This window comes from Priapulus caudatus, unplaced genomic scaffold, assembly GCF_000485595.1.
Source record: "Priapulus caudatus unplaced genomic scaffold, Priapulus_caudatus-5.0.1 Scaffold627, whole genome shotgun sequence".
Lineage (NCBI taxonomy): Eukaryota > Metazoa > Priapulida > Priapulimorpha > Priapulimorphida > Priapulidae > Priapulus > Priapulus caudatus.
This window is the reverse complement of record NW_014577688.1, coordinates 19130-41782: the sequence shown is the minus strand read 5'-3', so window position 1 is coordinate 41782 and position 22653 is coordinate 19130. Positions and strand designations below refer to the sequence as shown.

The 22653-nt window shown below is 44.5% G+C and overlaps 3 protein-coding genes across 3 annotated transcripts in view; all 3 read left to right on the top strand.

The window, feature by feature from the left end:
• The first annotated feature begins 2434 nt into the window (after window positions 1-2434).
• LOC106812256 (zinc transporter ZIP14-like) lies at window positions 2435-5067 on the top strand. Its single transcript, XM_014816086.1, is given in 8 exon segments — window positions 2435-2599; window positions 2812-2934; window positions 3213-3458; window positions 3939-4104; window positions 4107-4166; window positions 4486-4576; window positions 4578-4671; window positions 4969-5067. Coding segments are annotated over 8 exon segments (975 nt in total). The 5' UTR covers window positions 2435-2503.
• A 5048-nt stretch (window positions 5068-10115) lies between these two features.
• Window positions 10116-15072, top strand: LOC106812255. The gene is made up of 4 exons (XM_014816085.1): window positions 10116-10439; window positions 11464-11635; window positions 14152-14237; window positions 14950-15072. Exons 1-4 carry the CDS (start codon window positions 10134-10136, stop codon window positions 15070-15072), a joined length of 687 nt encoding a protein of 228 aa, XP_014671571.1. The 5' UTR covers window positions 10116-10133.
• The window catches only part of LOC106812261 (zinc transporter ZIP14-like), a 16295-nt gene continuing 8677 nt past the window's right edge, over window positions 15036-22653 (top strand). Inside the window, exons 1-4 of the mRNA XM_014816090.1 lie at window positions 15036-15068; window positions 15336-15592; window positions 15840-16068; window positions 17244-17431. Coding sequence (XP_014671576.1) covers window positions 15539-15592; window positions 15840-16068; window positions 17244-17431 — 471 coding nt within the window. The 5' untranslated portion in view covers window positions 15036-15068; window positions 15336-15538. The remainder of the gene's footprint in view (window positions 15069-15335; window positions 15593-15839; window positions 16069-17243; window positions 17432-22653) is intronic.

The window sequence follows — 22653 nt, the reverse complement described above, 5'->3', positions numbered from 1 at the left end:
CACTCACTCTCATCTACCAGTCACATACTGAACGACCTGTCCTCAAGAATCCTGCAACCTGATTATGGCCTATCGCAAGAATAAGTCTGCCAAATTTCACGGTTTTTTGCTGTATAGCCAAATATAATGAGTTTAATTTATAATAATATCGTATAATATAATTCTGTTGTATATATACTGACTATGTATACCTAATAATATATATATATATATATATATAACTATACTATACTATATATATTTTATATACTGTGTGGTTGTGCTTCATTGTGTTTGCATGTGTCCATCCACTTTCTCAGTGAGTTTGCCTCTCTCTACCACCCATCCTGCTGTATTTAGTGCGTGAGGAGCGTTGTCTAGCTGTGAGCAGTGAATACTGCAGGAGCCATTATGCAGCGCAAGCGCCGAGCAAGAGCAAGCCCAGCAAGAAGGAGGAGGAGCAACGGTAACGTTTATCACCTCGATCACCGCAGCAAGGGTACAATATCTGGTGTGAACATTGAATCATCTGTATGTGCGATGTTGGGAGGGGGTGCTGTCAGTTGATGAATGAGGTAGATTCGGAGCTAGAGTCTCTGATCACCTGTTGAGAAAGTACCATTTTCTGATGACAAGTGGAAAACTAGGATGGATGTTTGTGGTCTGGGCCAGTTGAGAGAAGGGAAAGCTAGATGTTGTAGCCGCCAAGGCTTCGAGACAACTTGGTCTTCCACGTTTTAGATTGCGGCCTCTGATAACACCATTGGTTGTATCAGTAGGCCAATATTTCTGCTTAGTTATCACACCATTTGTAAATGCAAATCAAAGCTTCAAATTGCACCAAATTGAAGCCATATATATATTCATTTATGATGCTAGTGGGAAAATGTTTGCATAGTGCTCCGCCAAGCTGCCCTGGCGCTTCTGAGAAAACACTCAAGAGTCAAAGTACAAACTTTATTGCCTTTAAAAAGTTCTTGCATACACTGTCACTTGAATACAGTGAGTTGAAGCATTGACTACTACAACACAAAAGATGGTCTGCACACGTGCCACACTCTCAAAGAATTCGCATCCATATCCGTTTAATGTCTGATATAGGTCCATGTAAAAGTCAGGTGGTAGGATTGTCCTTAAGAGATCCAGGGTTCTCCCCAGGATGAAATTGAAACAGGGGGGAGGGAGGGGCGAGGGGGAAGGGAGGCGGAAAAACTAGGGCGGTCCGGGGGCGTGTTTTTTTACCCGGTACCACTAATTAATCGTAAAAATCGCCACCAAACAATGCATAGACAGTCGTATTTGGGTTTCTTGTATTCTATATAAGATAGCCCGAGTCTTGTGTACAGTTAGTGTTCGGGTCGGTACAACAGCGTTAACTGTTTGTACTTGTGCTATAGGTCTGAGGCATGCATGCGCCGCAACGGTTACACGTGCGCGGTGGTCCTGGTGCGAATAGAATTCTTGACGATTTTGAAAATTTTTCTGCCGCTGTCAAACTTCTTATTGTGGTGGAATTTAATCGGGACCGCAGCGCGGTAATTTAAAGGGGGCTGCAAGCAATTGAAACAGGGGCGGCAGTTTTCCCCAAACGGGGCGCGCCGCGTGGGCGGCCCAGTTGCGCAAAGTAGGGCGAACCCTTGAGATCGTAATGAAGGCGTTATGTATTTTTAGCTCACCATTGACATCGTCAAGCTGAGCTATTGCCATGGGTGTCTGTCCGTTCGTCCTGTCCGTTAGTTTAATGATAATTATTAAGTCATCGATAACTCAGGAACCGGATTGACCCACATGTTTGAAATTGGGACCATAGTGTTGTAGCTATGCTCCCATATTAAACGTCCTATTGAAGCAACGCCAGTCGACGTACTTTCGAGCCATCGCAATTCTTTTTGGCCAGAAATGGGAATTGTCCCATTAACGTCAGTTCAGGTTCGAACGGATTTTGCTTCAATGTCTCGTATGTGAATGAATAAGCGGTAAGGTTTTAATATTTAAAAAAGAAGTTATGCAAACTTAGTAGGGTTGCAATTATAATAGCGATATTATATAGACAAAAAACAGTCTGCTGGTGCTCACACTCACTGGTTCGTTTTTAACAAGATTTAATCCTTTAATGCAAAATGTGCCTAATTTCCTCTCCAGCCCTGCCGATAAAACGGTTCTATATTTAGAACGTAAAGTTTTACAAAAACATGTCGGCAACGCAGCATAACCTATTTATTATCAAACTGCCATCGCTACAAAGCGGTAGTATAGCGCCATCTACTGCCTCACAAAATTGTGCATTCATTTTGGTTTATAAATTACTTATTGCGATATACAGGAAGGCGATCGTTTCTTATATATGTAGTTTGATAGTTGCTCAATTAAAACTGACTTCTTCTTACTCACTCATTTGTGTCCTTTTTTGTGGTGAGCTACAGTGTCATTGACACTTTCATTGTTTGCAGTCTGGGGATATGGCTTCCTGTTCGTCACCCTCATAAGCCTGTGCTCCACAACAGGAGTGCTCCTGCTGCCAATCATGGCCAAAGAACTGTACAAAAAGATTCTGATCTTCTTCATAAGCCTCGGAGTTGGAACGTTGTGTGCTAGTGCCATCTTCCACCTTCTACCGCAGGTAATCTAACAAATCAACACTTCATGCTAACCTGTTGATGTTGGCTTTACATAGCTAGGTGTTGTGTCTAATGGGGTAGGGAATGACCAGGCAAAGAAATATGTCATCAGCAGGATTTAGTAGAATAAGTTTCATATTTGTAATGTAATATGATGTGAAAAAGGTTTGATTAAACTTGAACTGCGTGTCTGTAACGTGTTGACGTTTGACAGGCCTTTGAACTGGGAGCTGACGGTAACCATGACTACCTGTGGAAGGCCGCCACGGGAATGCTGGGAATCTACATCTTCTTTCTGGTCGATAAAGTGCTCAAGGTGGCCTTCTATAAGAAAGACGTGAGTTTGTTGATAGGAGGAAGAGAGGGGAGGAAGACGAACAACTGAGAATAGCTTGCTACGTCAAGTGCATAGTATTTTGCTTTCTCGATAGAATCGTAGAACAGAAGAGGCAAGGTAGCGGAATAACAATTCAAACATTTCTCAGGGATCATGGGGAAAATAAGAAGGTCAAATTCGAGTTGAATCATTGCCGATGTAACGATATATATGCAGTTGTTAGAAATAACTCGTTCTGTATCTGACACGGCTGACTATAAGCTGCTACATCTACGTAGAGATCCGTCGAGAGCACTGCTGTCCATAAAGCTGAGACGATGGATGTCATCATCCCTGACATGCCGTTCGACGAGCACGACAACGGTTGCCATGCCGACTCGAGCAGCAGCAAATTCCTACAGTTTCCCCCCACCGTCGAGGTTGCCGGGGGCGACACGAGCATCAAGGAGATCTACCACGGCAACGCGGGCGTGCGTAACGGACGGGTGCGGCACAACACCGTTACCAGCATGGAGCAGGAAGAGGTGAGTCATCGCTGTTCCCTCGCGTGCGATGAGAGTAGTCACCTGGTGCTTAGCGTTCAGGGGCCGCGTTGTCAGAATCAGAATTAATCTTAACTTTAGTCTTAACATAAAATTTTTCTCGTGGACTGCACTTCTGTATGGTGCGTATGAGAAACTCCTAACTTTAGGGTGTTTCTGTCAATGGTCTACGAGTAAAAGTTAATGTCAAGACTAATGTTAAGTCTAATTTTGTATCTGACAACGGACCCCGGATCGTGTGCAGGGGGTGCATTGTCGAAAACGATGAAGTAACATTACTCAAGACTTCGCCTGCAAAAGTTATGACTTCTTAGGCTATCTATGTGATAACTATTCGAAACTTGTTTGCACATTTTACGTGCAAAGGTTACGAAATCCTGAAGAGAAGAATTAGAGAAGAAATATAGAATGACGATGTCATACGCCGCACTGTAACGCGTCTGTCCCGTGTTTCCGTGACAGCTGGAGCGAGCCGTCCCACACGATGCGTTGGAGCGCACGGGACACGACCACAGCCACTTTGCGAAGGGAGACAGCGTCATCGCGACGGTGGCATGGATGATCATATTTGGCGATGGCTTGCATAACTTCGTCGACGGTCTGTCGATCAGGTGCCGCGTTCCAGAATCACACTGACGGGCATCAGCATCTCAGTTGCTGTCTTCTGCGAAGAGTGTCCGCATGAGCTCGGTATGTGTGTGCGTGCGTGGCAGAAAGCAGAAAGGTTCGATATGATATGACTACTAGGCACTTTAATTTAATTAATTTTCTTTTTTTAGGGTAGGGTTAGGGTTAGGGTATAGTAGTCATATCCTAAGTGCCTAGTAGTCATATCATATCGCACCTATCTGCCGGGTGCGCGTGCGTGCGTATATGTGCGCGTGCGCGTGCGTGGTTCATGTAGTCCAACCTGTATATGTAAAGGTGTAGGGGTGTGGCTACCTATTAACGAAATGAATCACCCACACTGAACAACGAACGATCTCGAGCTGTCGGCTATGTGTTTCAGGAGACTTTGCGATTCTTCTAAACTCCGGCATGAAGCTGAAGCAGGCAGTGATGTATAACTTCCTATCCGCATGTACCTGCTACTTGGGCTTGCCATCGTATTTTGCTGGGTGATCTACCGGGAGCAACTGTCTACATATTTGGCTTCGCTGGCGGAATGTTTCTCTACATCTCTCTAGCTGCGATGGTGAGTATTTTTGCATTCCCCCAGTTGTTGTTGTGCTTGTTGGTTGTTGTTTTCGGTTTCTTTATTTTATACTGGACTCAAGGGTTTTAAATCCACATCAGTGGAAACCCACTCCAGGAATCTGGCTTCGGTCGGCAGTAGCAAGTATAAATGCTTCCCGCACCACTTCTCTGAACCACTCCAGAGGAATAGATTAAATTGTTTAGGGCAAGGCCAGAGTTGCTTTGTAACAGTACGACGCGTCACCGTTAGATTGTTACGCTGGGAAGTCTCTAATCTGTTGGTTTCCGTTGCAAGATGCCAGAGATGGCAGAACTGTTGGATAAGGCGTTGGCGGAAGGAAAGGCATGCGGGTGCTGTGCTGCTACAGAACCTTGGCCCTCCTCATTGGAGTAGTCGCTCATGTTTGTGCTGGCAAATGTTCCAGCGCGATATCCAGTTTGTTGTAGAGTGGCGCCTGCAGTCACGGCTACGGCCCGTTATCACATTCCTGGAGGTGGGTCGAAATAAACAAAAACTGCTATTTTTTGTAGAGTTTTAGTTTTTCGGGGTAAACTGATAAACGCTGGCGTAAAATTAATGCGTAGCTGCAGATTCATGTGCTTCTTGGTAAGGTTGATGGTTCATGGCATCACATGGAGTGTATAGGAGCTTAAAATGTTTTCATTTCAAAACTTTCTATTGGAAAAGAACATGGTTACTTTGCCCTTTTCCGGCAGCAGAACTGTTGTACCAGAAAAGTGAAAATGAGTTAATTTCGGCCCTCCTGTACCTAGCTTGACTATATCTGTGCACACACATGTTGTTGCTCCATATTGTTGCATTCGCCATCTATACAATCCGACCAAATGCTGACAAAACTAGCATTTACAATACTGATCTCACGCATCATGGACTAATTGTCGTTATACTGCTTGGCTGTCGGTGGAACATAGAATGTAGTAGATAGTATCATAGTATGAGAGTTTCTCATTGCCATCACCATCAGAGGGCAGCACAGTCAACGTCGTCATTCAAACCAAATTTTTAGTTATTTCTTGCCACTGTATGTATATTTGTTTGTATTAAGGAATGCTATCTAAAATAGAAAATCATGTCGAAAGCTATAGAGGTGTCGTTTATGCTGAGCTTGTTTGTATGGGGTTCCTAAGTGGAATGACAATGCTCATTTCTCTATTTGTCTGGCATGGATAAGTTGGGTGTCAATAATGTAAGGTTGATCATGATTTTCATAATCTTTGTGCAAGTCACAATTAAGAAAATAATATAATCATATATAAACAATTGTTGCTGGTCACTTTTTAGCAGGGCTGGCTGGAATTGTTATGGATTTTACTATAGTCTATATAGTAGAATTTAAAAGTGTACTGACACGAATTACGTGAAATACTTAGTAAAAGGAGTTGATATGCTAGCGTGAACACAATCAACGTTACCGTTTGTTGTCCTATATGTATTTGTATTACAAGTAACACTTTTACTTTTATTCCCAACCTTGCAGTAATATTACATCTTTACTATGTGTTATAGCATCGTATATTTAATAACCTAACTAGTAGTATTATGTTTATCCCTCGTGTGTTATTAAACTCTGCATATTGTTTCTGTTATCAATGGTTAATAATCGTGAAAGTGCATTATTTTTATGTAGCCTTTTAATTAATTATTTTTAATGTTTGATATGGCGTATAGGAACATCACTGCGTATTACGCACATACGTTACCCTGTCACAAGTTACTGGAATCACATTTCTCAACACTGTTGTGCCGTTTACACAGAAATGAGATCTAGATTACAAGAGCTTGTATAGGTGTTAAAAACAAAACAAAAATTCGAGCAGGGATTTAATCTATGGAGCGACGAGTAGGTATGGATTATTGCAGCAAGTCTTGCATGTGGGTAAATTCAAATGACGCCGCTTGCATACCGGGGGGAAAGAGAAACGTGTGAGACAAGCTACAAGTAGACATTTGTTTTGTTATTTTCTTTGTCAGATTTACGTGCCTCTAGTCGTGCACGTGAAATATGAATGTACTCGTATATGAAAGTTTTATTAATGTTGATGCCATTCCTTTGATATATGATAGGTACATGTATATACATATATATATATATATATATATATATATATATATATATATATGTGTGTGTGTGTGTGTGTGTGTGTGTGTTGTGTGAGTGTGCGTGTGCGTGTGCGTGTGCGTGTGCGTGTCGTGCGTGTGGCGTCGTGCGTGTGCGTGTGCAGTGTGCGTGTGCGTCGTCCGCGTGTCGATGTGCGTGTGCGTTGGCCGTTGCGTGTTGCGTGTGCGTGTGCGTGTGCCGCTGTCGTGTGCGTGTGCGCGTGGCTGTGCGTGTGCGTGTGCGGTGCGCGTGTGCGTGTGCGTGTGCGTGTGCGTGTGCGTGTGCTGTGCCGCTGTGCAGGGTGTGCCGGTCGCCGTGTGCGTGTGCGTGTTGCGTGTGTGCCGTCGCGTGTCGGTGTGCGCTGGTAGCGTGTGCGTGTGCGTGTCGTGGCGTGTGCGTGCTGCGTGTCGTGTGCGTGTGCGTGTGCGTGTGCGTGTGCGTGTGCTGTGCGTGCGTGTGCGTGTGCGTGTTGCGTGTGCGTGGCGGTGCTGTGCGTGTGGCGTGTGCGTGTGGTGCGTGTGCGTGTGCGTGTGCGTGTGCTGTGCGTTGCGTGTGCGTTGGCGTGCTTGTGCGTGGCGTCAGTGCGTGGCGTGTGCGTGTGCGTCGTGCGTGTGCGTGTGCCGTTGTGCGTGTGCTTCTGTGCGCGTGCCGCGTGCTGTGTGCGTGTGCGTGTGCGGTGTGTGTGCGTGTGCGTGTCGCGTGTGGTGTGCGTGTGCGTGTGCTGTGCGTGTGCCGTGTGCGGCGTGTGCCGATGTGCGTGTGCGTGTGCGCTGTGCGTAGTGCGGTGGTGTACGTGTTGTGTGGTGTGTGTTGTGCTGTGCGTGTGTGCGTGCCTGCGTGGCGTGCGCTGCGTGCGTGCGGCTGTGCGTGCGTGCGTGCGTGCCGTGCGCGTAGCGTGGCGTGCGTGTGTGTGTGGTGTATCCTTGCCTCTACACTGAGCGTTCATCAATGGACCGATGGCTCGTGTCGGTTTTAAGGGTGTTTTAGATATCGGATTGAGCAGATGTGAGATGTGAGATGTGAGATGTGAAGACTGTGAGATGTGAGATGTGAGATGTGAGATTGACGATGTGAGCTATGAGATGTGAGATCTGATGAAATGTGAGATTGTAGATGTGAGATGTAAATAATGAGTATTATCGTAAATTTTGTGATAGAAATGCCATCTTGGAAACACTCAGGGCTAAGCGTGTCTGTGTATAAGTTGATATATTAGTATGCATGTGGACAGTACTAGGTTGTTGCTATCAGGTTAAAGGGATACTAGACTGCTAGGATTTTACTGCATACAAACTGTACTTAACTGTGAACAAAATCGTCTATACGCCACACGTACTTTGTTACCAGATACCTAATTTAATTGTTATTAATTAATTATACATCAAACGCATACGAAATTTTAACGAGCCCATTGACAGCACCGCGCGAACCGTGCTGCCACCCTGAAAAAGTTGCGCATTTGCCCAATATATTTTTGCCACGTTACAGACCGCGGGCTAATCACAAGGCTGCAATTTTTTTTTTTTTTTTTTTTTTTTTTTTTTTTATATTTTTTTTTTTTTTAATATTATATTCTTAAAATGCTTATTTAACCGAACAATCGTCATTTTAGGGGCAATATTTTCATCCATAATAGATACACTGAAACTATATGTCGTTTATACAGATATTACCAATCCTTTGCTTTTAAATGCAATCAATCAAGAGACCACCTCGTCTGTAGCCCTTGGCTGTAAAAGTCTGTTTTGCGCAACCTTATATCAGATCGTGCGCTTTGAGTGGCGCCCCACCGTCGTTGTAATCAAGAACGTAGTCGTTAGTTTAAAACATTAAAAAAAAAATTTCTAATAGTGATTGAACCATGAAACTTTATGTAGCTTAATTATACACCTAAATTAGCTGACAATAACCCTACGAACCTAGGCTAAAGGAATCCTTATGCGTTATTTTTAGCTAATTTAGTTTATCAATTAAGCTAACAATAGAAAGTTTCCATGTTAACTCACCATTAAGTACTTTTTTTTTTAATGTTTTAAAACTACCGACTACAGTTGGAATTACAATCGACGGGGGCGCCACTCAAAGCCACGATCTGAATAGTTGCGCAAAAACCACATCCACCAAGGCTACAAGACCGAGGTGTTCTTATTTTATTCATTTAAAAAGCAAAAGGTTTGTAATACTTATAAACGACATATAGTTTTGCAGTTATAATATGGATAAATTTGCCCTAAAATGAATATCGTTCGGTTAAAATAGCATTTAGGTAATAAATATAATGCACTTTTGTGATTAGCCCTCGGTCTGTAACGTGCAAATAAATTGTTCAAATACGCAATAATTTTTCGGGGTGGCACAACGGTCGCGGGTGTCATGGCGCCGTTCCAAATTTCGTAGCGCTTATGATCGTGTAATTAATTATAACAATTAACATTTGGTATCTGCGGCAACAAATACGTGTGGGTATAGACGATTTGTTATACAGTAAGTACAGTTGTATGCAGTAACATCCTAGAGGCTACTGTCCCTTTAAGAACCCCGTGCATGTTCGATGTGTGTATGCGTGTGTTTGCGCTGTGGTGGAAGCTGTTGACTGAGGATAATATTTTCAGGTGCACATATCAAGGAATTACTTTAATATGTGTCGCCATCCTGTCTACTCATGTATGGAGACCAGAGAGCTTATATATACATTCAGCTAAAGCTGCATCGTTACAGACATCCACTCTGCAACGGGTGTGGCGTAAAAAAACGTGTAAGACAGCTGTGGTCTATACCTGCAGGTTGTATCTGTGCAACACACCTGTAGCGGAGTGATGGAATTTACCTTGTATCGTACGCTCAACATTGAGCACGAATGATGCACAGAATTGAAAACGTGATGAACACGTGTTGAACACGTGATGAAAAGTGAACAGCGCACGTGTATCATATACATGCTCTGAATATATATATATACCTTCTTTATACGCTCTTGATGAAATTGAACTATTAAATGAAGTGAACAAATGAATAATATGTTCGAATTACTTAAATAAATGATTTGAATGGTGAAATGAACAATCAAATGAAATGAAGATTGAAATTGTGAATTGAATAATGAAATAAACAAATGACTTGCATGTTTGAATTGTCGAATCATATGATGAAATAATGAATGGACCACTAAATTCATCTTTGAATTGTGACCTAAATTCCCTCCCATAACGTGTTCTTCACACCCGGCTTTGCAAACAGTTGGTCGTGCGTGGCTACCGGGCATCCCACGTAGTGTATTAGGCATTTATACTGTGCCGATGCACTCACGATTAGTATCATTACGCGTCAACTCAACTTTGCAATGATAACTTGCCTGAGATATTGCTTTTATTCCGTGCTATTTGTATGTGTCTGGGCGGACCAGCCAACGGAAGTAGGGAAACAGCAACGAGATTATGATCATGCGTCGGACGCTGAACCATCCGTAAATAACACGTCACTCATTATCGTAGGCGCATCGGACGATCGCGAGAATCTCACTAGTGTAGTAGATATATTGAACAACGAGCGGACGAAGCACAATGAAAGCCACCTTTACGGTGCAATAGAAGTGCAATGCATCGCTGGCGACACGGGACAAGAATCCCAATGCAATCTCACTGCTAAGGTAATATTCCACGCAGACACTAAGACAATTGTCATCTGATAATAATTCTAGCGTCCGTGCACTTCGCGCTTCGACCTTCGCGCGCGGGGCGCGCGCTATATGCAGAATGCGCAAACGGCGGATGCGATAACATGATCATAGCAGGTCTGATGTCCATGACATTGTGCTGTCGTGGATACGGTAACTAACACATAACGTTTTCGCAACGTTAGGATTTGGTTGCACTATGGGTTGGTTTGATAAAAACGGTATTTTAACGTTTTAAAAACGTTACTTGTAAGGTTATATATAGGTTCTTAAAAAACGTTACCAAAAACGTGTTATCGACGTTTTATTAACGTGTTTGATCTCGTTGCGAAATGGTTCAATAAAAACGTTGGTAACGGAACGTTTTCATAACGTTCGCTAAACGTTTTTAACAAGGTTATGTGTAGGTTCTTAAAGAACGTTTTTTTGTAGGTTTTTGTAAATTTATATATAGAGAAAGAATTGCTCACATTGAATTAGGGTGTGAAACCATTTTTTTACTTTATATATGAATTTAAGGTATATATAATGACTATAAAATGCTAAAACTACTTGTCACAGATTGTCCTTGAAAAAAGCACATGTCCTTGATATGTCCTTGAAAAGTCATTGAAAACTTATTCACACTTCTGTGGGAACCATCTGGCAGATCCGATGTCCCTGTGCGGTCGTGGATACGTTATCGCGCCTGCATGCGTGAGCACCCACAAACAAGCTGTAGCCGGTAGACACTCACCATGTCCTTATGATCGTCAAAACAGCTAGACTTTTTCACTCACTCATTACAGTCACAATGACGCTGTCTCAAGAATCTGAACCTGATTATGCCTGATTGCAAAATAAATCTGCAAATTTCATCTTTTTCTGTTACCAAATATATGAGTTAATTTATATAATATCATATAATATATTTGTTTATAATTATATGTATATATGTGTATAATATTATATATATATATTATATATATATATGTGTGTGTGTCTTCATTTGTTGCAGTGTCTCACCTTCAGTGAGTTTGCCTCTCTCTACCACAGTTCCTCTATTAGTCGTGAGGAGCTGTTGTCTAGCTGTGAGCAGGTGATACTGCAGGAGCCATTATGCAGGCAAGCCGAGACAAGAGAGCAGCAGGAGGAGGAGGTGATGACGTACACCTCGTCCACCGCAGAGGGTAAATATGTTATGTCCACGCGGAAATATCTGTATGAACATTGATCGCTGTATGTGGATGTGGGAGGGGGTGCTGTCAGGTGATGAATGAGGTACGATTCGGACTAGAGTTCCTGGATCACCTGTTGAGAAAGTACCATTTTCTGATGACAAGTGGAAAAGCCTATAATTGCCATTGGTGGTGTATGTAACTAGGATGGATGTTTGGGGTCTGGGCAGTTGAGAGAGGGAAAGCAATGTTGTCGCCGCCAAGGCCTTGTGACAACTGTCTTCCCACGTTAGATACGGCCCTGATAACCTTGGTTGTACGTAGGCCAGATTTCTGTCTAATTATCACCCATTATCACACCCATTCTCAAACCAAATGACAGTTCAAATTCACAAATTGAAAGCAGATAGGCCCTTATTCATTTATGATGCTAGTGGGATTCTAGTACATTCAAATCTGTATATAAGAGTCACTCAATAGGAATGCTAAGACTGTGCTTTAGAGACAAGCGTTTATTCTATAGAGACAAGCGTTTATTCTTTAGAGACAAGCGTTTATTCTATAGAGACAAGCGTTTATTCTATAGAGACAAGCGTTTATTCTATAGAGATGGTTTCACTGTAGAACTGTTTCCAAAGAGAAATGCTAAATGTGTCCTTTATAGACACGTGTTCATTCTATAGAAGTGTCATATTACACAAGCTTGACTGCACAAAAATGCAAGAAGGAAAATGCTATCTGAAGGCTATGTACGTTTGGTCTTCCTCTACTAGGTGGCAGGCATTGCATGCCATCTGCTACGTAATCGTTGCTCGTCACGAATTAACCTGTATGATACAGGCGGTTCCGGTTCCGCTTCACTACACTTCACGTAGTGTAGTGTGTAGATAGTGAGTAGTAGTAGTAGTAGTAGTAGTAGTAGTAGTAGTAGTAGTAGTAGTAGTAGTAGTAGTAGTGGGTAGATAGTGTAGTGAAGCGAAACATACCGCCTGTATCATACAGGTTAGTCACGAATCGGTGGTGAGCCCGACTCGATCATGCTCACTATTTATAGAAACCTTAATCCCATACAATATAACTCATGTAGTTAGCGCACCGGTACAATGACGTCCGGTACATGCGTCTAAACAGAGGAATTGCTCCAACCTGTGATTGGAGGATAAAAATAGACCCCGCCCACTTTTCCATTTTTGGATGATAAAAATAGAATTCATGACGTTTCGTTTCACCGGTCATAGTCGCGCGTGTATATTTGCTAATTAAGTAGACTAATCGCGCTTCAATAGACTCAAAATTCACAGAGATTAAGGCTAAGACATGTGTCTATAATAGCTAGAATTTATAGAAATGTAACTCAAATCGTTCGCTTCATATGATAGTTTGTACACGTTCCTACCGGTCATAGCATATAGCGTATGCGGCGGGAGTGGGCGGGGTCTATTTTTATCCTCTGTTTAGACGCATGTCATATATTGCATCTATGTTACCAGATCGGTTGCTGAAAATATAGAGGCGATCCGGTACTGATCCAAAAATAAAAGGCCGTGGCTACGCGTCCGGTTACCGGACGCCCAGCTCCCAGGCTACGCGTCCGGTCATATATTTCTTATGTGTACCCAACTATATTTTTTCAGTAAAACACAATAAACAATACGTTTTTACCATAATATTATTTACCTTAATATATTTAATCAAAAAAAGGTTTTTGTAACTTTTGAAGCAATAGTAAATCCAGTAAAATCAACGATTTGAAAGGTGGCGTGGCCTAATCGTGACGTGGATTTGGGAATCTGTGCTGAGCTTTGTAATGGATGACCGGACGCGTAGCCACTGCAAAAATAAAAAGTGCCTACGGATTAGCAAACATGTTATCAATTCGAACTCTAGGATTTTCTGATGTTTGCGACACCCGTCGAATGCGACGTTCTGTTACGCGCTCAGCCATGCAGTAATTGTAAGCTTGCGATGTTCGCACACGTTCTGTTACGCGCTCAGCCATGCAGTAATTGTAAGCTTGCGATGTTCGCACACGTCTCTGCGGCACCTGTCCTCCTTTAGTCCTATATGCTACAGAAATACCACTCAGAGTTTCAAGATAAGAGTTCATCAGAAAACGTAGACGGGGCATGCCGTGTTTTCTGCGTGTTCCTGTTGTACCCGCCCAGCGACGCGAACGGGTAGCTAGTCCGAAAAACTAGTTCGCATGCCAGATATATGTTTATATAAGAATTTAGTGATATAAACATGTTGCATTAGTTTTGTTTGTGAGACATGTTTCATAAGTGCTCGCCAAGCTGCCTGGTGCTTCTGAGACCTCAAAGTAAAACTTGTTCTTAGCCTTAAAAATTCTAGGCATACACTGATACAGTGAGGTTGAAACATTGACCTACAACCATCAAGTGGTAACTGCTTCTCTCAATTCGCATCCATAAATTCCAGTTTAATGTTGATATAGCGTCCATGTAAAAGGTCAGGTGGTAGGATCGTCCTGTAGAGATTAATAAGGGTTGATGTACTTTTGTTTACAGTCTGGATATGGCTTCCTGTTCGTCACCTCATCAGCCTGTGCTCCCATAACAGGAGTGCTCCTGCTGCCAATCATGGCCAAAGAACTGTACAAGAGATTTGGTCTTCTTCATAAGCCTCGAGTCGGAACGTTTGTGTGCTAGTGCCATCTTCACCTTCTACCGCAGTAATCTAACAATCAAACACTTCATGCTAACCTGTGATGTTTGGTTTTACATAGTTTGTGTCTAATAAAGTACCGAAGTGTGACGTCACGTTGCAAGACAACGCACGGGGCTGTTCTACACAAGCCACTGGCCTCATAAGGTTTACTGCGTGAAATTGTTGTGCGTACGTAAAACACGAGTGTGTGCGCTGCCAGACAGCGGCTAAAGCCGGTAGCAAGTCGAATCTTACAATATTAATGAATTAAAAAAATTATTTAAAAAAAAAAATTTTGTTGTTAATTATTTTATTTTTTTTTGTTGCTTTTCACTTCCATCTTTTAGAAATCTATAAAACTGCAATAATGACTCTCAGAATGATGGTACATCGGTACAAACACGACACGCTAGTTATGTTACCACGCATATGATTGTGTAGAACCAGCAGGCTCGTTGTCATGCACCGTGACGTCATCACTTCGTACTCTATAAGGTAGGGAATGACCATGCAGACAAAAAATATGTCAATTGTCATCAGCAGAATTTAGGAAAATAAGTTTCATATTTGTAATGTAATGTGAAAAATTGTAAAAATAAATGTGAAAAATGTTTGATTAAACTTGAGCTGCGTGTCTGTAACGTGTTGACGTTTGACAGGCCTTTGAACTGGAGCTGATGGTAACCATGGACTACTGTGGAAGGCCCGCACGGGATGCTGGAATCTACATCTTCTTTCTGGTCGATAAGTGCTCAAGGTGGCCTTCTATAAGAAAGACGTGAGTTTGTTGATAGGAGGAAGAGAGGGGAGGAAGACGAACAACTGAGAATTGCTTGCTACGTCAAGTGCATAGTATTTTGCTCTCTCGATAGAATCGTAGAACAGAAGAGGCAAGGTAGCGGAATAACGATTCAGACATCTCAGGGATCATGTAGAAAACAAGAAGCTCTGATCAGAGTTGTATCACTGCCTATATGCAATTATTAGAAATAACTCGTTCTATATCTGACACTGCTGATCTGACTACGCTGCTCCATATACGTAGAAATCTGAGGAGAGCACTGTCTAAAACTGAGACGACGGACGCCGGACGGACGTGGTCATCCCTGACGTGTGTCGTTCGACGAGCGCGGGAACGGTTGCCATGCCGACGCGATCAGCAGCAACGTCCTACAGCCTTCCTCCGTCAACTTCAAGGTTGCCGCGAGCGACTCGAGCCTCAGGGAGATCTACCACGGCAACGTGGGCATGCATAGCGGGCAGCCGCAGCACAACACCGTCACCAGCATGAAGCAGGAAAAGGTGGGTCATCGCTGTTCCCTCGCGCGATGAGAGTAGTCACATGGTGCTTAGCGTTCAGGGGCCGCGTTGTCAAAATCAGAATTAATCTTAACTTTAGTCACGCGTACACACGCTGCTATTGTGAGATCGTATGGGGCATTCCTGTTACACAGTATACAACTAAATATTCGTGACTGAAGACATTTCACTACGATACGGCGACATTCGCGCCGCACTGTAACGCGTCTGTCCCGTGTTTCCGTGACAGCTGGAGCGAGCCGTCCCACACGATGCGTTGGAGCGCACGGGACACGACCACAGCCACGTTGCGAAGGGAGACAGCGCTATCGCGACGGTGGCATGGATGATCATATTCGGCGATGGCTTGCATAACTTCGTCGACGGTCTGTCGATCGGTGCCGCGTTCCAGACGTCAACACTGACGGGCATCAGCGTCTCAGTTGCTGTCTTTTGCGAAGAGTGTCCGCATGAGCTCGGTATGTGTGTGCGTGCGTGCGTGCATATATGTGCGTGTGTATATGCGTGCGTGCTTGCATATATGTGCGTGTATGCCTGCGTGCGTGCGTATATGTGCGTGTGTGCGTGCGCATATGCGTGAGTGCTTGCATATATGTGCGTGTATGCCTGCGTGTGTGCATATATGTGCATGTGTGCGTGCGTATATGCGTGCGTGCTTGCATATATATGCGTGTATGCGTGCCTGGGTGCATATATGTGCGTGGGTGCGTGCGTATATGCGTGAGTGCTTGCATAGTATGGCGTGTATGCGTACGTGCGTGCATATATGTCGTGTATGCGTGCGTGCGTGCATATTGTGCGTGTGTGCGTGCGTATATGCGTGCGTGCTTGCATTATGTGCGTGTATGGTGCGTGCGTGCATATATGTGGTGTGTGCCCTGCGTATATGCGTGAGTGCTTGCATATATGTGCGTGTATGCGTGCGTGCGTGCATATATGTGCGTGTATGCGTGCGTGCGTGCATATATGTGCGTGTGTGCGTGCGTATATGCGTGCGTGCTTGCATATATGTGAGTGTATGCGTGCGTGCGTGCATATATGTGCGTGTATGCGTGCGTGCGTGCATATATGTGCGTGTGTGATTGCGTGTATGCGTGCGTGCGTGCATATATGTGCGTGCGTGCTTGCGTGGGTATCAATGGGTTCATGCAGTTCAACATATATATATATATATATCAGGAGTTAATAAAGACAAAGTTTAAGTAATGAAGACAAAGACGTGTAAGTGACAAGACGATAAAGACAAAGACGTGTAAGTGACAATATAAAGATAAAGATTTGTCTTTATTAACTCCTGATATATATATATATATATATATGTAAAGTGTACATCCACATCTATATGATATTCAGAGGAAAACAACTGTCCTTTATAGGCAGGTGTTCCTTTATAGACAGTGTGCTTTATAGACAGGTGTCTTTATGACAGCAGTGTTCCTTTATAGACAGGTGTCCTTTATAGACAGGTGTTCTTTTCATAGAGGTGATTGCTTACACAGGATTGACCGTACGCTGGCTTACTAAACGACGTCACTAACATATGCGCGAACATTGTGGGCGTGGCTACCTATTAACGAGTGAATCACCCACACTGCACATCGAACGATTTCGAGCTGTCGTCTATGTGTTTCAGGAGACTTTGCGATTCTCCTAAACTCCGGCATGACCCTGAAGCAGGCAATAATCAGTAACGTTCTGTCCGCGAGTACCTGCTACTTGGGGCTTGTCGTCGGTATTGTGGTCGGCGATATTCCGGGAGTCACTGTCTACATATTTGGCTTCGCTGGCGGAATGTTTCTCTACATCTCTCTAGCTGCGATGGTGAGTACAGTAGACACCCGCATAAAAGAACCCGTGATTTTCTGTTTCAGGCTGAAGTGGTTCTTATATATATGTACGTACATAGTAAGAAATCAGCCTGAAAAGGGTTCTTAAAGAGGCTCTTAATTTGGGGGGGGGAATATTGTGTACATTATCGTACTATACAATATTGTATAGTTTCAGAAAATATTCACAACATCTCCCCTTCAATCATCTCGTATGTCGAATTAAGCCCCAACATTTACTGGAAAATAAGGCAAAATACCCCCTGGAAAATCCAATCCTCCTGTGAGGAGCGCCACTCCGTGTTATTGTGTATCTCGCGTTGTTCTCGCGCGACCTGGCGAGAACCTTTGTTGTCATTCGCGTGACCGTCCATGTTTGATTCGCTGTACATGTTTGATGTCAATACAGTTTGTTGGACTCATACTCAGCTGTTTGTGGTGGTATTAATCTAGTTAACGTGGTCGCAGCGCTGATCCACGCCTAGAGGAAAGACTGAACCATATAGGCAAGGTATATAACTGTGTGAACGCATCGTTTCATTAACGTGTACATGCACCCGTTGTAGAGACTCGAACGTGTATTAATATCGACGGTGTCCCGTTTCGTGCATCGTGTACGGACAGTAACATCGTAGTCAAGGAAAGTGTTCCTGTACTGTTTATGAACTATGGCTTCCTTCAGGGCTCCCAAACAGTGGCCCCTTACCACGGACGAAAAAATAAACACTGTCGAAGTCTGGAAACAGAACTTAATCTACGTTTTGTCACTGGATGCCAACTTTGCTCCCTTCTTACGCACTGACGCTACTTGGGAGAAGAAAACAGCTGCCAACCCTAACCGCGGGTTTATCGACGACGATGGGGACGTTGGCGAAGTTGTACGTTGCACCGCAGCACAGAAGTGCACCATGCTTGAGTTTATGCTAGGGCAGATTGCCAACTTCTGTCCGGTTATTGCTAGGAACTTCCTTGTCAAGCAGTCAACATCACTCGAGGACATTTGGCAGAAAATCCGCCAACATTATGGTTTCCAGAGCACAGGCGCCCATTTTTTAGACCTCGCGTCTATCAAGCTGGAACACAATGAACGTCATGAGGACTTATACCAAATACTTATGTTCTTTTTTGAAGACAACTTGTTGACTAAGAATTGTGGAATTTTGCATAATGGAGCACCTGTTGACACAGACGAGGACTTGTCTCCCTCACTTGAGAACACTATCACGCTCGTATGGCTACAACTTATCCCCAAGGGGCTACCACTACTGGTGAAGCAGCGATACGGACCGGAGCTACGCAACAAAACCGTGGCCTCCTTAAAGCCTGAAATTTCACAGGCCCTGCCATCACTTCTCGACGAGTTACGAACCATTAAAGACTCACGGGTCTCGCGTGCAAATGCCACATTCCCACCTCGCCGCCCTATGTCCACCCGACGCAAGGCAGACAAAGAGTGTTCTATTTGCAAAGCCGCGGGCCGCCCCGGAGCATCCTCTCATTTCCTGAGCGAGTGTCGTCTCCTTACAGAGTCAGACAGGCGTTTTCTGCGTTCCAGTAGGACCCGCATGGTCGGGAAAGGAGATATTTCAGACATCGATCCAGAGGATGACAATCCTGAGTTTCTCGAGGACAGTGCCTTTCTCGATTCTGCTGCCAACTCTTCAGTCAGGAGATTGGACGTTGTTCAATCTCCTGTTCTGAACTGCTTTTACAACCAACATCCTGTCAAGTTAACATTGGACACCGGTGCCACTACCAATCTCGTTACTCTCGACTTTGCCAAGTCAGTTAGTCTCCCAGTCAACCCTACCTCCCAATCTGCCTACCAAGCTGATGGTGTAACCCCCCTAGACCTGGTAGGATAGGTTCACTGACACGTAACGAGACAGTTTTGTGGCTTGACGCCCTTGTCGTGCGCGAACTTGACACTCTTGTTCTGGTCGGAAACCCATTCCACCCTTTCTAATGACATTGGTACTAGACCGAAGAAAAAGCAGATCATTATTGGTGGATCGGATGTCGTCTACTATGGAACACAGTCGACCAATAAGGCGTCAGTCCGACGCACACAAGCTATGGTCTTGCGCACCCCGGCTAGGTCCACTATCTTACTGCCAGGGGACCATATCGATCATTGTACCCCTCCAGATACAGATCCCGACATAGAATGGGCCCTGGAACCAAGACTCGATAGCCCGTCAAACCAGTCCAAGTGTGATTCGCCATGGCCCGATCCCCAGGTCGTACTGTCTGTCAACCACACAAGTCGACTATGTAATGGCACTGATGAACCTATTAAACTCAAGCGTAACGAGCACGTGTGCCAGATCCGGGCGGTGGTTCCTGTTCACGACAACCCCAGTCCCGGTGCCTTTCACCCTTCTAACCCCTCTAGCAATGCATCTCCACGGGGCAATGGCTATTGCTCGTCCATTCAAATAGATCCCGAGAACACCTTACCTCCGGATATACGTCAGAAGTTCAGGGATCTACATGCCTCATTTGATACTGTGTTTTTTCCCGATGTCCCCAAATACAACGGTGCTAGTGGTCCCATCGAGGCTACTGTCAACATGGGTCCCACCCTCCCACCTCAGAGGAAGGGCCGACTCCCTAGCTACAACCGAGATTCCCTTGTTGATCTTCAGAACAAGTTCGATGACTTGGAACGGCAAGGTGTTTTTTGCCAAACCTGAGGACACCAACGTCTCTGTCGAATACCTGAACCTGTCGTTTCTGGTGAAAAAGCCAAACGGTGGCACTAGGTTAGTTACTTCATTTGGTGAAGTAGGCTAAACCTCAGCCTGCCCTCATGCCCAACGTCGATCAGGTTTTACACAATATCGTCGGCTGGAAGTACATCATCCACACAGACCTACGTCAATCATTCTACCAAATCTCCCTGTCTCATGCCTCCATAAAGTTTTGTGGTGTCTCAACTCCTTTCAAGGGAGTTCGGGTGTACGCCCGGTCAGCCATGGGTATGCCCGGGTCTGAAACAGCTCTTTAAGAATTGATAGTCGCGTCCTTGGTGAGTACGTCATGGAAGGATGGTGTTCCAAACTCGCCGACGATCTGTATATTGGCGGTGACACCCCGGAAGAGCTGTTCAACCACTGGTCAGTATGCCTCTCGACCATCCACAAAAACAGCTTTGGCCTCAACTCTTCCAAAACGGTCGTAGCCCCTGTGTGTCCTACCATTCTGGGATGGGTGTGGAAGAACAGAACCCTGAGTGCTAGCCCCCACAGGGTTTCTGCCCTGACCACTGTTGACCCGCCTGTCACCGTCCAGTCATTACGATCGTTTATTGGTGCCTACAAAGTCTTGAGCAGAGTGTTGAAGGGATACGCAATGCTCCTGGATCCCCTAGAAAAGCTTACCGCCGGAAAACAATCCCGTGACATGGTTGCGTGGTCTGACCCTTCCTTCAACGCATTCCGCACGGCCCAACAGTTGTTGGATCAGTGTCAGACCATCACAATTCCCGTTCCGTCAGACAGGCTTTGGATTGTGACCGACGCCTCTGTCGCTAAAGGTGGAGTTGCCGCTACCCTGTACGTCTGCCTTCTAGGGAGGGTACTTCTCGCTGGATTCTTCAACGCTAAACTTAAAGACTTTCAGCGCAGGTGGCTACCATGTGAAGTTGAAGGCTTATGCATAGCCTCTGCTGTTCAGCATTTTGCCCCCTACATAGCCCATTCTTCCCATCGGGCACAGATACTCACCAATAGTAAACCATGTGCGCAGGCATACCGGAAACTGTTGAGGGGGGAGTTCTCAGCTAGTGCCCGTATTACCTCCTTTTTGTCTTCCGTAAGCAGGTACACCATTGAAGTTCGCCACATTGCTGGCGTTGCCAACCTTCCTTTCGACTAAACCAGCAGGAATCCCCTTGAATGCCCGAACCAAATCTGCCAAATTTGCCACTTTGTAGAGGACTTGCAACACTCGGTAATCAGACACACATCAGTCCAGGATGTCATGTCTGGATCCACCCGCATGCCATTTTCCAACCGAGTGGCATGGCAAGCCACCCAACAAGAGTGCTTTGACTTGCGACGCGTACATGCCCACCTATCCCAGGGCACCAGACCAGGGAGGAAGGCTGTTAAGGTCCACGACGTTCGCAGGTATCTTCACGACGTGGTGATTTCGAATGATGGACTGTTAGTCGTTAACGACAACCAGCCCTTCCAGCCTTCCCGAGAACGCATTGTGGTCCCAAGATCATTTACGCGCTCAGCCATGCAGTAATTGTAAGCTTGCGATGTTCGCACACGTTCTGTTACGCGCTCAGCCATGCAGTAATTGTAAGCTTGCGATGTTACCAGTCGCACGTCCCTGCCGGCAACCTGTCCTCACATTAGTCATTAATGCTACAGAAATAACACTCAAAGCTTTCAAGATAAAGAGTTCATCAGTAAACGTAGACGGGTGCAGCGTGTTTTCTGCGTGTTCCTGTGTGTACCCGCCCAGCGACGCGACGGGTAGCTAGCCGAAAAACTAGTTCGCATGCAGATATATGTTTATATAAAATATTAGTGCATATAAACCATGTTGCCCTTAGTTTAGTTTGTAGGACATGTTTGCATAGTGCTCCGCCAAGCTGCCCTGGTGCTTCTGAGAACACTCAAAGTAAAACTTGTCTTGCCTTTAAAAAGTTCTAGCATACACTGATACAGTGAGTTGAACATTGATACTACAACACTACAAGTGGTACATGCATTCTCCAATTCGCATCCATAATCGTTTAATGTCTGATATAGGTCCATGTAAAAGTCAGGTGGTAGGATCGTCCTTAAGAGATCTTAATGAAGGGTTGATGTACTTTTGTTTACAGTCTGGGGATATGGCCTCCTGTTCGTCACCCTCATCAGCCTGTGCTCCATAACAGGAGTGCTCCTGCTGCCAATCATGGCCAAAGAACTGTACAAGAAGATTCTGGTCTTCTTCATAAGCCTCGGAGTCGGAACGTTGTGTGCTAGTGCCATCTTCCACCTTCTACCGCAGGTAATCTAACAAATAAACACTTCATGCTAACCTGTTGATGTTGGTTTTACATAGGTGTTGTGTCTAATAAGGTAGGGAATGACCATGCAGGCAAAGAAATATGTCAAATTGTCATCAGCAGAATTTAGGAAAATAAGTTTCATATTTGTAATGTAATATGGTGTGAAAAATGTTTGATTAAACTTGAACTGCGTGTCTGTAACG

Bases quoted from the DNA above. Each gene is read 5' to 3' on its own strand.
- LOC106812255 (XM_014816085.1), top strand. From the start codon at position 10,134: ATGATAACTTGCCTGAGATATTGCTTTTATTCCGTGCTATTTGTATGT. The intron at 10,440-11,463 runs GTAATATTCCAC...CATTTGTTGCAG, and splicing joins AATGCAATCTCACTGCTAAG to TGTCTCACCTTCAGTGAGTT. The intron at 11,636-14,151 runs GTAAATATGTTA...TTTTGTTTACAG, and splicing joins CACCTCGTCCACCGCAGAGG to TCTGGATATGGCTTCCTGTT.